Source organism: Micromys minutus (genome assembly GCF_963924665.1).
Source record: "Micromys minutus genome assembly, chromosome: 27".
Taxonomy (NCBI): Eukaryota; Metazoa; Chordata; class Mammalia; order Rodentia; family Muridae; genus Micromys; species Micromys minutus.
In genome coordinates, this window is record NC_137962.1 from 40,301,693 (window position 1) to 40,315,308 (window position 13,616).

Sequence of the window (13,616 nt, forward strand, 5' to 3'; positions counted from 1 at the left end):
CAGCTTGGATAGCCCCGCCTTGAATATCAATTTAGAGCGAGACACTCTACATCTGCTTTTTAAAAAAAATAGACCAGAAGTCTCCGTTGAAAGACGCTAGAGATCTGTGGAACAAAGGCTTGAGTCCTGGCGGGCACCCCAAAGCTCTAGCAACCCAGACCACGTAGGTCATTTGCCACCCCGCGTTGGTGCCACAGGTAACAAGCTCAAGTACTGCGTCGGGCCACCCTCTAGGTAAGGTTCAAACAGACCAACCACTAGCCTGGAGCAAGCTAGGGCGGCGGGGCATTGTGGGAAGCAGAAGAGTCGAAGAGGACGCGAAGCATTGTGGGACACCACGAGGGCCGCTCCGGCTCCCCGCCCCGGCTTCTCCCGTACCGAGTGTGACCACGTTTCAGTTCTGAACCGCTCTGGGCGTCCCCAGATGCCGCTGACGTAATCACCTCACTGTGTCTGGCACCTCAGAGGCAAGCTAGGACTTTTAGCCACGCGCTGTGACAGACTTCCGGTTCTGTCTCACTTTACGGCTTGACGTTTTTCCGCTGACTAAGTAGGAAGTGGTTGGGACCATTTACGGCAGCTCTGGTCGCGGTTTACGGCACCGGCCTCTGCGCGCGCATGTTCCCTCCTGTCTTGGTTCTTCGGAGTATCCAGACTAGCACAGTTTCTCGCCCGGGCCATCTGTCGCCATCCGGGCCCGCGGAGGCCGTTGCAGGTGAGCGGCTTGTTTCGTAGGGCCCTGCGGATCTCGCGATCCAGCCTGGGCTAGGCGTGCCTTCGGGGACTCCCGGAAGAGCCTTCCTTTACGTCCTCTCCTGTCGCCGGTGCCCCTCCGCTGGGCGGGGCGGGAACGGCCTCCGGTGGTCCCAGGCAGGACACTGAGTGCAAGACACCAGACATCATGTGTGGATCCCTCTCCTGACGCTTTGCTCAGCGCCGTGGGGTGGGCTAGGGGTCGAAGTAGCCTCTAGGGGTTCGAACAGATTCTGTGCTCTGGAATGGGAGACTAAGAGGAGTGGGTTCAGTTCTGGCCTGAAACGGAGCCCAGGAGTTGATGGCTCCACCTGTAGTGTCCACAGTGACCCACACTATATTGTGGCCTATACAGCTGTCGCGTCGTTTTAGTTTTCCTCTACCAGTTTCTTCCCGGTTCACTAACTAGTGCAGAAGCCGAAGGACCAAACCCTGCCTGTCTAGGGAGATGATGCGTGTCAAGCCTTGAGCCATCTTGAACTTGGGACATCTAAAGTTTACAGTTGCTTTTGGGGCAACGTGTTGAGTATGGCTTAAAGCCCCAGATGGTCAAGCTGCCAGCTAACTCCAGGAGAGCCAGAAGAAGGGCAGGCTTAAGTTTAAGGTTTAGACAACCTTGGGAACTATTCGAGCTAACTTTGTGTTTCAAAGAGGGGGTATAAGGGGAGCAGTGGTGCTAGTGTCCAGCACAGTACCCCGAAATCCTGGGGCCTCTTCATGTCAGCTGTTTAAGGGCGGGCCGCCCCGCCCCTGTGTTCTTGCTACAGCTTATCATAAGTTCACATTTGGAGAGCAAAGCTCCCAGGTTTATTCCTTGTCCCTGTCACCTAAATATCTTTAGTCTCCCTGTGTCAGAGAAGGAGAGGTTATTGTGTTCTCTACTGGTGTTCTGCGGTTGCTCTCCAGCCTTCAAGAACTAGTGTGATGACTTCCCCTGGACAGGGTGTTGCCTGTATGCTCGTGGGGGGGTTGTTACGTGAATGCCAGCATGTGTGTGCTGTGGCATTCAGCCGGAGGGCAGAAACCATGTTTGGGAGTAGGTTCTCACCTTCCTCTTCGGTTCCACCTTTACCCATGGCACTGTCTCAGCAGCCCAAGGCTCTTTAAAGCACTCTGTGCTGGTGCCTTTGTGTAGCTGGGTGGTGATTGTGCGGTATGACAGCTATCGGGACTTCGACATCAGCCCTTTGGTGTAGACTGTTCTTAATTTAGAGACTGGACTTAGAGAAGTTTGCTGTTGGGTGCTTTGAAGGTGTTTCTGCCATCACACTTTTACCATCTTTAATAATTGGAGACACCTTTATCACATGTTATACTGAGAAAGGAAAGACGTGACACCCATCAAGCATAAGGCTCAGCCTCATTTCAGGAATGTTCGCCAAAAGAGAACCTGTCTTAGAATTAGTGAGACATAGGACAGTGTCACTGCTGTTGGCAGTGTCCTGAGTTGTACGTGTTCTTAGAGCAATTTTGAAGAAAACCCTGTCCACGGTGCCCGAGAGCAGGGCTCTGCTTTGTGTGTCCCTCTGTTATGCACACAGTGGAGGTAGAGTGCCTGGGACTTAGCGGCCTTCCTTCTAAAGCTTCTCTCATTGCTTCTGATTATAGGTTTTAGAAGATGGCGAAGTTCATGACACCTGTGATCCAGGACAACCCCTCAGGCTGGGGTCCCTGTGCCGTTCCTGAGCAGTTTCGGGATATGCCCTACCAGCCATTCAGCAAAGGAGATCGGCTGGGGAAGGTATTGGGTCCCTTCAGTTGGGGCAGCTACTCCCCAGCTCCTCGTTTTCTTTCTGTTCTCTGGATGGATATGCTTCCTGTGGGGATACCAGCTAGGGAAGGCCCTAACTCCACAGTGAGTCAGGCAGCATAGCCACGCGCAGGGCAGCAGAAGCCTACTTGTGTGACCTGTTCTCTTCCTTGTCTTCATTGTCCCTAACAGGTTGCAGACTGGACAGGGGCCACATACCAGGACAAGAGGTACACAAGTAAGTGTTCCTCAGTGGGCTGCTTCTCCTAGGCCTTGGGAAGGTCATTACTTTTTTCAGTAAGCCCCACATGAATGTTTTTTAGAAAGGAAAAGAAATGGTAATGGTAGTTATTGGTGGTATATTCTGGCATGTGTGCACAAACCATGATTTTAAAAGTAGTCCCTAGACGTCCAGAGACTCCCAAATGCTACCATTTGCATTTCTGAAACCATCAGTCAATGGACTCTAGGCTTTGGCCTTGGTTTTGAGATTCTGGTAAGGGAAAAAGCTTTTCTTAGAATTGGCTGCCTAAGGTACCAAGTTAAGGTGGATACGTTCAGAAAGAAAGTCTGCCATAGTCGATGGCCGTGTCCATGGCTCTGGGTGATGGTTGGGGGTGGCGGTTACAGTTCAGATTCTTACGTCACCATGCAGAGGTGAAGTGAGTTAGAGTGAGATTCTTTAGACCCAAGCTCTTAAACCTTAAATGTGGGTGTGAATCACCTGAGATCATGTCTAAATACAGGTTCCCGTCTGTCAGGTATGAGCAGGGCAGTGAGTCTACCCATCTCATGGGCTGGCCAGTGCTTCAGGTCAGAGACACACTTCAGAGAGCATGGTGAACACCTGTTGTGTACCAGGAGCAGGCTGTAGGTAGCACTTTGGACACACTGTCACCTTTGCCTGCAGACAAGTATTCCTCTCAGTTCGGTGGCGGAAGTCAGTATGCTTATTTTCATGAGGAGGATGAGACGAGCTTCCAGCTGGTGGACACGGCACGTACACAGAAGACTGCCTACCAGCGGAACCGGATGAGATTTGCACAGGTAGGCCATGGCTGGCAGTCTGCACCTCAGAGCTCTTGCTGTGGAAATGTCTGCGGCTCAACAACCATCTTGGGAGTAATGATGAGAACGGAAAGGCTTGCAGGCTTTTGGCCAATCCCAAGTGGTAGCTTAGTGACCAGTTGTATCCGAATAACTTGTAATGGGTCCAGGGATGCACTGAAGGAGATTTCTGTTTAGATTTCTGTTCACAGTAGTTCAGACATCACACAGCTGTGCTGGGAACATGTTCCTTTGCTGAATTGCTACGTACAGCCTTTGTTAATTAGGTGGTTTGGTAGGGTGCCTCCTGCTACATAAAGTTGCAGATTTAGCAACTCAAATAAAACTAGTAAACCCACATTAAAGTGGGAACCGGAGTTCAAGCTAACACAAGTGCTTCTTCCCTTAGCCCAAATTCTGTAGATGCTATAAAGAGACACCCTAAACTTACTCTCAAGGTATCATAAGCCTTGTTTCCAAGGGGTTAACCTGGGTCTCTTCCTGCTCCCCAGCGGAACCTCCGCAGAGACAAAGATCGGCGGAACATGGTGCAGTTCAACCTACAAACCCTGCCCAAGAGTGCCAAGCAGAAAGAGAGGTGAGCGTCTTCCTGCCAGGCCATGTTCCCATAAGGGCTGTGTTCAGAAATCTCAGCTAAGGTGGGGATTGGCTAATAATAATATTCCATTGTTGCAAAAGGAACCAAAACCTCCTAACCTATCGTTGTCCAGGACTGGGTAATGGCCGACAAGAGGTGGTTGAGGCAGAAATGTATGCTATAAAGCCATAGGTAAAATTGAAGTGGCTCTGTGGCCTCTAGATTCTGGATGCCTGGTTCCAGGAAGCTCCATTTATGCCATATCCTGTGGGCCCTTGGCCGAGCCAGGGCTGCCTTGCTAGTAACCAGGCCGAACACTGGTTGGTACTAGTAGTGTGCCTCTGCTCATATCCCCAGTGTGTGCCTACATGGTCTCTGCGTCTAAGCCCCCGTTTTCTGTCCTGGTAGCAGCTAGTAAGGATACTGCAGTTCAGCTAGAAGCCAACGCTGAAAGCACAGCATTCTATCTTTTCAGAGAACGAATTCGCTTGCAGAAAAAATTCCAGAAGCAATTTGGAGTGAGGCAAAAATGGGACCAGAAGTCGCAGGTAATGTGTTTATACTGGGATTCTGTTGAGAATTGAATGGGTTTGTTTTCTTTTACCCTCAGAGGTAGGTGTCATACTATACAGTTGTGTAGTCTCTCAGTCACCATTTGCCTGACTTGTATAAAGACACCTTGTGGTGTCTTTATACGACATGTCCTGTGATCCCCAGTCCTAGCTAACACTGCTCTTTGCTGCCTCCGGATTTCCCTGATGCGGGCATTTCATGTAAAGTGGAATCATAATTTGTGCCCTTCATGTCTGTTAAGGATTGGTTCCAAGCACCCTCAGATCAAGATTTGTGTGCACTGACTTGCTCTGCATGTATCTTCTTATGTGTGTGCAGACTTGCTCTGTATGTATCTGATGTGCATCTGCTCGTGGACTTCAGCCCACCTCTGGGTTATTCTGTGGGTTGAGAGTATCGTTTTTAATCTCAGGTGACCCTCCTGTCAGCCACCATGTGGGTAGGTTTTCCGAAGCTGAGCATCCCAAGTAATTTCAGTTTGCATGTGACTGGGTACAGACCCACATGCCTGCAGACATGGAGTCAGCGTACTAGCTGGCGCCTATTTGCCCAAGAGTGGTTCTTTGTGTGGATTGCCACATTTCCTTCAGCCCTTCATCTTTGCACTTTGGAAGCTGTGAGCACAGCAGGTGTGAACATCAGGAGTTAGGGCTTGGGGTGTTGCCAGCTCAGAGCAGCTGTTCCCATTCTCACACTTGGCTTCACTCCAGGGTTGTGGGTTGACAGGATCCTGAAGTTAGTGGTTTGTTGTGTCAAAGGCATGTGCTTGACACCCTGAGAAGCCCCATGCTGGGTCCCTGCTTCCTTCTCTCAGCTGCCCCAAGTAACAGACCCTGTTTAAAATCATCCAGGACCAGGCTCAGCTTTTAAGATCACTGGCTGCTTTTCCATAGGTCCTGGGTTCAATTCCCAGCACCCACGTGGTGGTTCATGGTGGTAAAGGGATCTGATGTCCTCATTTGGCATGCGGTGCATATGCAGCAGAGCACTCATACGTGAGATAAATAAAATAAACAAAAGTAAATTTAAAAAAGAAAACCCAGCCTGAACCATGATTGGATAAAGCCCTTCCTGTGTTACTCTTTTGCTTATTTGCTAGGATATGAACATCTTCCTGTGTTTCCTCTGCAGAAACCCCGAGACTCCTCAGTTGAAGTTCGCAGTGACTGGGAGGTGAAGGAGGAGATGGACTTCCCTCAGCTGATGAAGATGCGCTACTTGGAAGTGTCAGAGCCTCAAGACATGTGAGTAGCTTCTTCACTGGTACCCACACTCTTGAGCAGGTTTTGAAGCCACTTACAGTGCTGTGTAAAACTACTGGGTATGTTTTTGAAATATCATGACCCACCCAAAAAAAAATGCATTAAGCTTACTAAAAGTCCCAGTTTCTTTCCACTCTTGGCATCCAAGAGAAAGCATGGTAGGTCAGTCACTAAGCTCTTGGGGCAGGGGAGGCATGGCAGATGTTCAGGAGGCTCCATTTTGTGCTTCCTTGTACACCAGAGGGCAAGGACATAGAGCTAAGTCAGTGAGGAGCCAGAGCTTCAGCCCAGAAGTCCACCCACCTGGGAACCTCTATAACAGGCTCAGTTTCCCAGGGAAGGTTTGCTGTGGAATGTCTTTCCTTATGTTTTACAAAGGAGCTTTGGAGCTATGAAGATAGGAAACTAAATTAGCTCTAAAGATTGGTCTCTTTTTTCAGAGAAACTAATTCCATTCTTTTCATATATACTGGGCTTCTGGGCAAAGTTTATTTTTTGAGACGGGCCCTCCTGTGTAGCTGAGATTTAAACTTGCCATCCTGCCTCTGCCTCCCTAATCCTGGGATGCACCACTGCAATGCCAGGCGTGCCCAATAGATAAGACTTCTGATTCTGTGGCATAAAAAAGGTAGGGAGGATCTGTCTGATTTTTCCCTCTTTCCTCAGCGAGTGCTGCGGAGCACTGGAGTATTACGACAAAGCCTTTGACCGAATCACCACGAGGAGTGAGAAGCCTCTGCGGAGCATCAAGCGTATCTTCCACACAGTCACCACCACAGACGACCCTGTTATCCGGAAGGTATATACACCGTTTGCCCACCTTTGTGGTGTCCCTCGGTATTCACAGATTTAGCTTCGGCTGTGGGTGCTCCAGTACCGCTGACGTGACTTCCCTGTGAGTCCTAGCAAACGTCCATGTTTCCAGTCCTTGTGGATTGCTCACGTCACCTAAGACACTGGATACTACTACATAGGCAGCTGTTAACTGCTGTTTGAGGACCCTGACACAGAGAAGGTGCACATGTTTATCAGGCAAATTTTCTCCTCCTGAACATGTGGTGGACTGACTGGTGAGACCCCACAGAAACAGCTGACTGTGTGCATAGCCAAGCCTTAATGAGGTTCTTCTGGAATCCTATTTATAGTTTGATGAAGTAGGGACTTGCTGCTAGGTACACTTAAATATGCTGAGCGGAGGCATGCTCAAATCCCAGCTCTGCCAGGCTGACTGCTGCCCTGGAGCCTTAGCTTTCCATCCTACAAAGGCAGAGGGATGGCTCTGCTGGAAATAGTGGAGCAGGGCCCGTGCGTCCACCACAACCTGCTACAGTGTCTGAGCAGCCTTGCCCGGCCATTTGCTGCAGCCTCCTCGGGTGACTGGGGGTGTCTTCCTTCCCAAGTGACCTCAGTGTCCTCAGTTCACTCTTGTCTCTTCCTCTCCTTTCAGCTGGCAAAAACGCAGGGCAATGTGTTTGCCACTGATGCCATCTTGGCTACACTGATGAGCTGTACCCGCTCCGTGTACTCCTGGGACATCGTCGTCCAGAGGGTTGGATCTAAGCTCTTCTTTGACAAGAGGGACAACTCTGACTTTGGTAGGCATGGGTGTTGTTGGCTCAGAATGGTGACTTAAAAGTGAGTAGTGCCAGCCCTCTGTCCTCCAGAGCCTGAGCAGGAGCCACTTCAGTGCTGCTGTGACTGTGCTGTCACATGGAACTCCTCTTCTTCGTCCTCCCATTTACAAACTATAAAGAAAATGACACACGTGTGTGTGTGTGTGTGTATATATACACACTGTCAATGAATAAACACAGAATTACAGCTTAAAAACAGAGCAGTATAATTCTGTTTGAATCTCAAGCCTCATTTGTTAAAATGCCAAAAGAGACACATTCTCTTAAGGAATCCAGAAAGAACGACTGGATTATGTGACCAGTGTTGTTGGGTCACACCTATTGTTTTCTGTGAGCCACCCATCTCCCTGTGCATGACACGTCCTGGGGGAGTCCTGTCAGCAGAAGGCAGTTCTCTGAAGTTGGGCCCCTGTGATCTAGGTCCATACACCGCCCCCTGCTGCTGTGCACATGCTTAAGCAGGTGACATCCATGCTTGGTCTTTTCCAGACCTCCTGACTGTGAGTGAGACAGCCAATGAGCCCCCTCAAGATGAAGGCAATTCTTTCAACTCACCCCGGAACCTGGCCATGGAGGCCACCTACATCAACCACAACTTCTCCCAGCAGTGCCTGAGAATGGTGAGTACACAGGGGTGGCACCGGCTTCTGGGTTAGGTTCCTGCTGCTAAGCCTGCCCTGCACTACACGGTGGTGTGAGGTTGGCCAGGCATGGCCCCTCCTGGTGGCAGAGATCCTAGCCACAGACAGGTCTGGGCTCGGGCATATTTCCTCTCTGTGGAGTAACTAGTGACGCCTTGTCCTATAGACAGGCTGTGGAGTGTCTTTGGATAAAACGCCTTTCCTTGAGGATGGCATTGAGCAATGGTCCCACCGTTTTAGGCAGGCATTGCTTGCTGTCCTGTTAGCTCAGTAGTCTGCCTGAGAAGCAGGAAGTGGCATGATGGCTCGTACCCAGTGCAGTGTGTTAGGCTTGGTCCTTAAGACACAGTGAGCCTACACCCTCAAGGACATTAGCACACAGCCAGGCCTGTCAAGCAATGCTGAGTCTGACTCGAAGTCAAGCCCAGCTCCTGAAAGCTTTGTCACTTCTGCAGGGGAGAGAAAGATACAATTTCCCCAACCCAAACCCATTTGTGGAGGACGACATGGATAAGAATGAGATTGCCTCCGTTGCTTACCGGTATGTCGTCTGTGCTGTGTGACCAACATTGGAGCACAGGCCCTGTCCTGTGCTGTGTGGGATGGTCCATCCAAAGCATCCTGTAGTGAATGAGTCCTGCTGTCCTTGCAGTTACCGCAGGTGGAAGCTTGGAGATGACATTGACCTTATTGTCCGCTGTGAACATGATGGCGTCATGACTGGGGCCAACGGGGAAGTGTCCTTCATCAACATCAAGACGCTTAATGAATGGGACTCCAGGGTGAGACACCATCACAGCTGTGTTCCTGCAGTGTGTAGTGGGGTTGGCTGGAGTAAGCTGGTTTATTCCTGTTGAGTTCTCGCACAGCTATTGTGTGTGCAGGGACAGCTCAGGTTTCAGTCACTGCGGATAGAGTAGAACAGTCTAAGGTCTCTACTTTAATCCATTCACTCTACCTCCTGCTGGCTCCTGTGCTCCTGCATCTGATCTTGACCTCACCTTGTCTTTGGAAGCACAGGCACTCTGACCTCCTTCTTTACTCAGCTTCACTGCTGACCTCAAAAGACTACAGTCCTCTTTCCATTGTCCATTTCCGGTGCTGGAGGACTGTCAGGTCAGGTGCCATCCTTTCTGCCTTTATGTGTGGCACCTTGTATTAGAGCGAAGGGCACAGAGGTATTGCCTCTGCACAGGGTAAATGTGTTCCAAAAGAAAGTTGGCTGGGAGTTTATTCTGGATGTTGCAGAAGTCATTTTCTTACTCCATTTGGGAGTCTTGCTTCCTGTGCCTGTCACTTGGTATCTATCTTCTGTCTGTCCACTGTCTACTCTGTACTCTGTTCAGTTCCCAGATGGTGTCAGGGCTCTTCAGTATCATAGTACTCTCTAGCAAAATTTAAGGGAAACGGAATCTGTTAGATGCTGTTCTTGGAATGGTGAGGATTCCCTGCCCCATGACCTTGGACTGCTCCACTCCCCACATCTGGAAGCTGGTTTGCCTGTGAAGCATCAGGTGTTGGGCTCTTGCCCATGGCCCCACCTCAGGCTGGCCTACCTGCCCCTTAGTCTGTTCGCTTGCTTGCTTGCTTGCTTGTTTGTTTGTTTGTTTTAGTAGAGAATAGAGTTTATTTAGGGCATGGGAAGGGGAGTTGAGAAGGGAGTGGAAACAGGGAAAGACAGAACAAGGAGAGGAGTGCTGTGGAGGAATGGAGAGAGGTGAGGCGACCAGGGACAGTGGAGAGGAGGAGAAAAGCAGAGAGGAACAGAGAGAGAGTACCTGCCCCTCAGTTCTGACCGTCCTTCTCTGTGTGTTTACCATGGCACAGTGTGGAGCCCCTTTTCACCACACAGCACCCTGACACTGAGTTGTACCATGTCGCTTGTCACCATCTGGTTGAGGGGCTGCTGTACAGAGATGGCTGTCTTTGTCTACCTGAGTTGAGTTTGGCATACTCTTCCTTCCTAGTGGTCCCTGTCTGCCATAGGAACCTCTAGGGCCCTGTGGGAGGTGCCACCCTCACCCAGTAACCAGCTTTCTTCTGCAGCATTGTAATGGCGTTGACTGGCGTCAGAAGCTGGACTCTCAGCGTGGAGCTGTCATCGCCACTGAATTGAAGAACAACAGCTACAAGTTGGCACGGTGGACCTGCTGTGCTTTGCTGGCTGGATCTGAGTACTTGAAGCTTGGGTGAGTCTCCTGCGAGGATGCTATGGCAGGCCTGGATCAAAGGCTGCTCATCCCTCCTCTACTCTGGGAAAAGAGCAGACCAGACATTACCATGGTGCTGGCTTTGCCATCTCTCTGTATGACCTAGTGTGACCACCCGTCCTCCTCCCCAACAGGTATGTGTCCCGGTACCATGTAAAGGACTCCTCGCGCCACGTCATCCTAGGCACCCAACAGTTTAAGCCCAATGAGTTTGCCAGCCAGATCAACCTGAGCGTGGAGAATGCCTGGGGCATCTTGCGCTGTGTCATTGACATCTGCATGAAGCTGGAGGAGGGCAAGTACCTCATCCTCAAGGACCCCAACAAGCAGGTCATCCGAGTCTACAGCTTGCCTGATGGCACCTTCAGCTCTGAGGAGGACGAAGAGGATGAGGAGGAGGAAGAAGAGGAAGAGGAAGGTGGGCAGAACGGGCCTCAAAGCCTGGGTAGTTTGAGGGCTGGTGAGGGAGCCAGGCTAGCTCTGTGGTCACCTTCACCTTGGCAGCACGTGGAGAACTCCGTGGAACTTCATGTGGGGTGGCACTGAGATCAGAAAGGGGGCTAAGAACATGAAGAGAAGGCATGGGCAACTTGGAGAGGAACCAAGGCCATATGGTCAGTTAGCCACCCAGAAGCCTCACTGGTGGTGATAGAAAGTTGCTGAGCCCTACAGGGGTTAGGAGGGCTCAGAGGGGGCCTTCAGCACCCAGGTTTCTTCAAGGTCCTGTAGGAAAGGGTCATCGCATCGTGGGGCAAGGCTCATTTCTCTCTGTTGTTTTTCTTTCAGAGGAGGAGACTTAAATGAGTTGGCCTGGTGCCTGCGTGTGTTGCACCCAGCTGTGCCTGGGCAGCAAGGGTCCAGCTCCAGTTCTCTAGCAGATGAAATAAAATTTAAGTCCTTTTGCTTTCTTCTTTGTCCTGTGCTCCCATTGTGATCAGCAACCCCTGAGATAGGGAGGCAGAGCCAGCAGCTTGTGTAGTTCTGGCTGCTGTTGAGTGGCTCCATCACTGCAAGGACACTGAAAACTGCACTCTCTGTGGAGGTGAGGCCTGGGGACGTGCCCTTCCGTGCAGTTTGAGAGGTGTTATGGGGGAAGTCCTGTTACCCAGTGACCCCTTTGAGGGTTGAATGGTCCTTTCACAGAGGTTGCCTAAGACCACAGAAAACATTTACATTGTGATTCATGAGGGTAACAGTCACAGTTACAAAATAGCAATGAAAATAATTTCATGCTTAGGGGTCACCAGGACAGGAGTAACTATTAAAGTGACCCAGCCTTGGGAAACTTGAACCATGCTGTCTTCCTAGCATGGCCTAGGTGTCCCTTCAAAGCTGTCTCTAAGGGCAGGGTGTGGTTGGGAGGTGGCCCTTGAGGAAGACATTTTCAGAGTATCTGCTGGGTGGTGATTCTAGTTGCTTACAAGGTTGACCTGGGACGGAGAAAGTCTCAAGCCAGTCTGCACAAAGCAGTGTGTCACATAATATGTTTAAAGGCTGTGAACTTAGTGATTTTCTTAACACTAGGAATCGTCCCAAGCATTCTCACCTCCTTCAGAACTGGAATGTGAGTGGGAACAGAGCTGTGTAGATGAGGAAGCAGGGCTGGGATTGCCTTCCTAAAAAGGACGGGTTTCCGGCAACATGATTGAACTTAAAGAAGCCAGCAAAGGATACCAAGCTTCATCCTTGGGGGTTGAGAAGCTGAGCAGAAACCTTGGTGCTTTTGAGAATCTCAAACTTGCAGCAGCCCTGACTCTTGAGTTTTTAATGTAGGGTGCAAAGAACATAAAAGTAGTGTGACAAATGTCTTCGGCTTCAGGAATGGACCATAATCCAGATCTCTTGTAGGACCATTGGTCCAGTCCACCTACAAGAAGCTCCTGTAGCTGTGGGCTGTGGACCAACGGTTGGGAACCCTGCAGCACCTCAGCCAGGCTTGGTGGTCCTGACCACGTTCAGTTTCCATCACCAAAGGCAGACTTAACTTTTGAGTTTTGTTTGGTGCCCGACCATCCTCCACAGATTCTATGAAATGATATACTTTATTTTTGGTGAGGTGCCTTGTCTAGCCAAGATAGTTCCAGATGTGGGCTGAGGTCTTCACAGTGACAATAAATGAAAGTTTATGTCTGTCCCCACAGAGGCACTTCTCTTTTAGCTGCAGTCTCTAAAGAAAACATTCCTGGGTGTGCTTTCTTTCACCATGACAATCAAGCTTGTGTGTGAGTGGGCAGGGTTCCTAATAGGCTTCTAGAAGCATGGCTTCCCTCCCTTTTAATGGGAAGCAGCCCCACCCACACAATGCATGAAAAGTCCTTCCCAGGTGTATTTTCTAAGAACCCTCAGCTTCTGATCGCCTTGTGAAGGTCCTCTCCACCAGGCACACAGTATTCTAGCCTGGTGAGTAACTCGGTCCAGGGAGTCAGCCTGGATATTCAAATCCTTCCTACACAGGGTTGCAATTTGAGCCTCTGGTTTGGGGAATTGGAAGCAGGATTTCACACAGTCCTCTTGCCTCAGTCTCACAATTGCTGGGCTTTACAAGAAGAGTGAGCTACAATACTGTCTGTCTCAAAATCCACTTAGCTTATCTTTTTTTATACAAACTTTGTCACTGTGTAGTGACAAGTCAGTTATAAGGTGCTGGGAATCGATTCCCTTGCTCACCCTTCGGACAACTGAACAATTGAGTCTTTAAGCCAAATAAATGATTCATCTGTCTTGGCCTCATACTCTCCTCAGACTCACAAAACTGACTGGCCAATTAGTTTCAATCTTCTACAGTAATAAAGGGCTATAAAGGGCAACATCTCCAAAAGTCTCTCTGACACGAGGATTAGTACAATCAAAAGGAAGGGCCGAGTGTCCCATCATGGACCTGCTGTTCCCCAGGGCACCTCTACCCTCAGAAACTGCTCACAGCACGTGCACGCCACTCGCGCCCCAGCCGCCCCCCACCAGTCCCGGCGTGCTGCGCGTGACACACGTGACCCGCCCCCTGCTATTGGCCCGGAGTGGGGAGGGGCGTGGCCGCTGTGGCGCGAGTCAGCCGTAGCTTCCCTCCACTGCAGCCTGCGGTGGGAGCATCGCTGAGCCACCGGCGGCGGCAGCGTGCGGGCCGGGAGCTCAGCCTGGGCACCGCGCACGC

At 50.5% G+C, this 13,616-nt stretch overlaps 1 protein-coding gene across 1 annotated transcript; it reads left to right on the plus strand.

Annotated features, from left to right (window-relative positions):
• The first annotated feature begins 591 nt into the window (after positions 1–591).
• EIF3D (eukaryotic translation initiation factor 3 subunit D) lies at positions 592–11,375 on the plus strand. The gene is made up of 15 exons (XM_080939666.1): positions 592–715; positions 2,362–2,494; positions 2,696–2,741; positions 3,414–3,550; positions 4,063–4,148; positions 4,624–4,696; positions 5,853–5,965; positions 6,650–6,782; positions 7,431–7,578; positions 8,107–8,237; positions 8,714–8,799; positions 8,911–9,040; positions 10,305–10,447; positions 10,603–10,886; positions 11,255–11,375. The coding sequence occupies exons 2-15, from the start codon at positions 2,372–2,374 to the stop codon at positions 11,266–11,268; spliced, it is 1,647 nt and encodes a 548-aa protein (XP_080795792.1). The 5' UTR covers positions 592–715; positions 2,362–2,371; the 3' UTR covers positions 11,269–11,375.
• Positions 11,376–13,616: the final 2,241 nt, after the last annotated feature.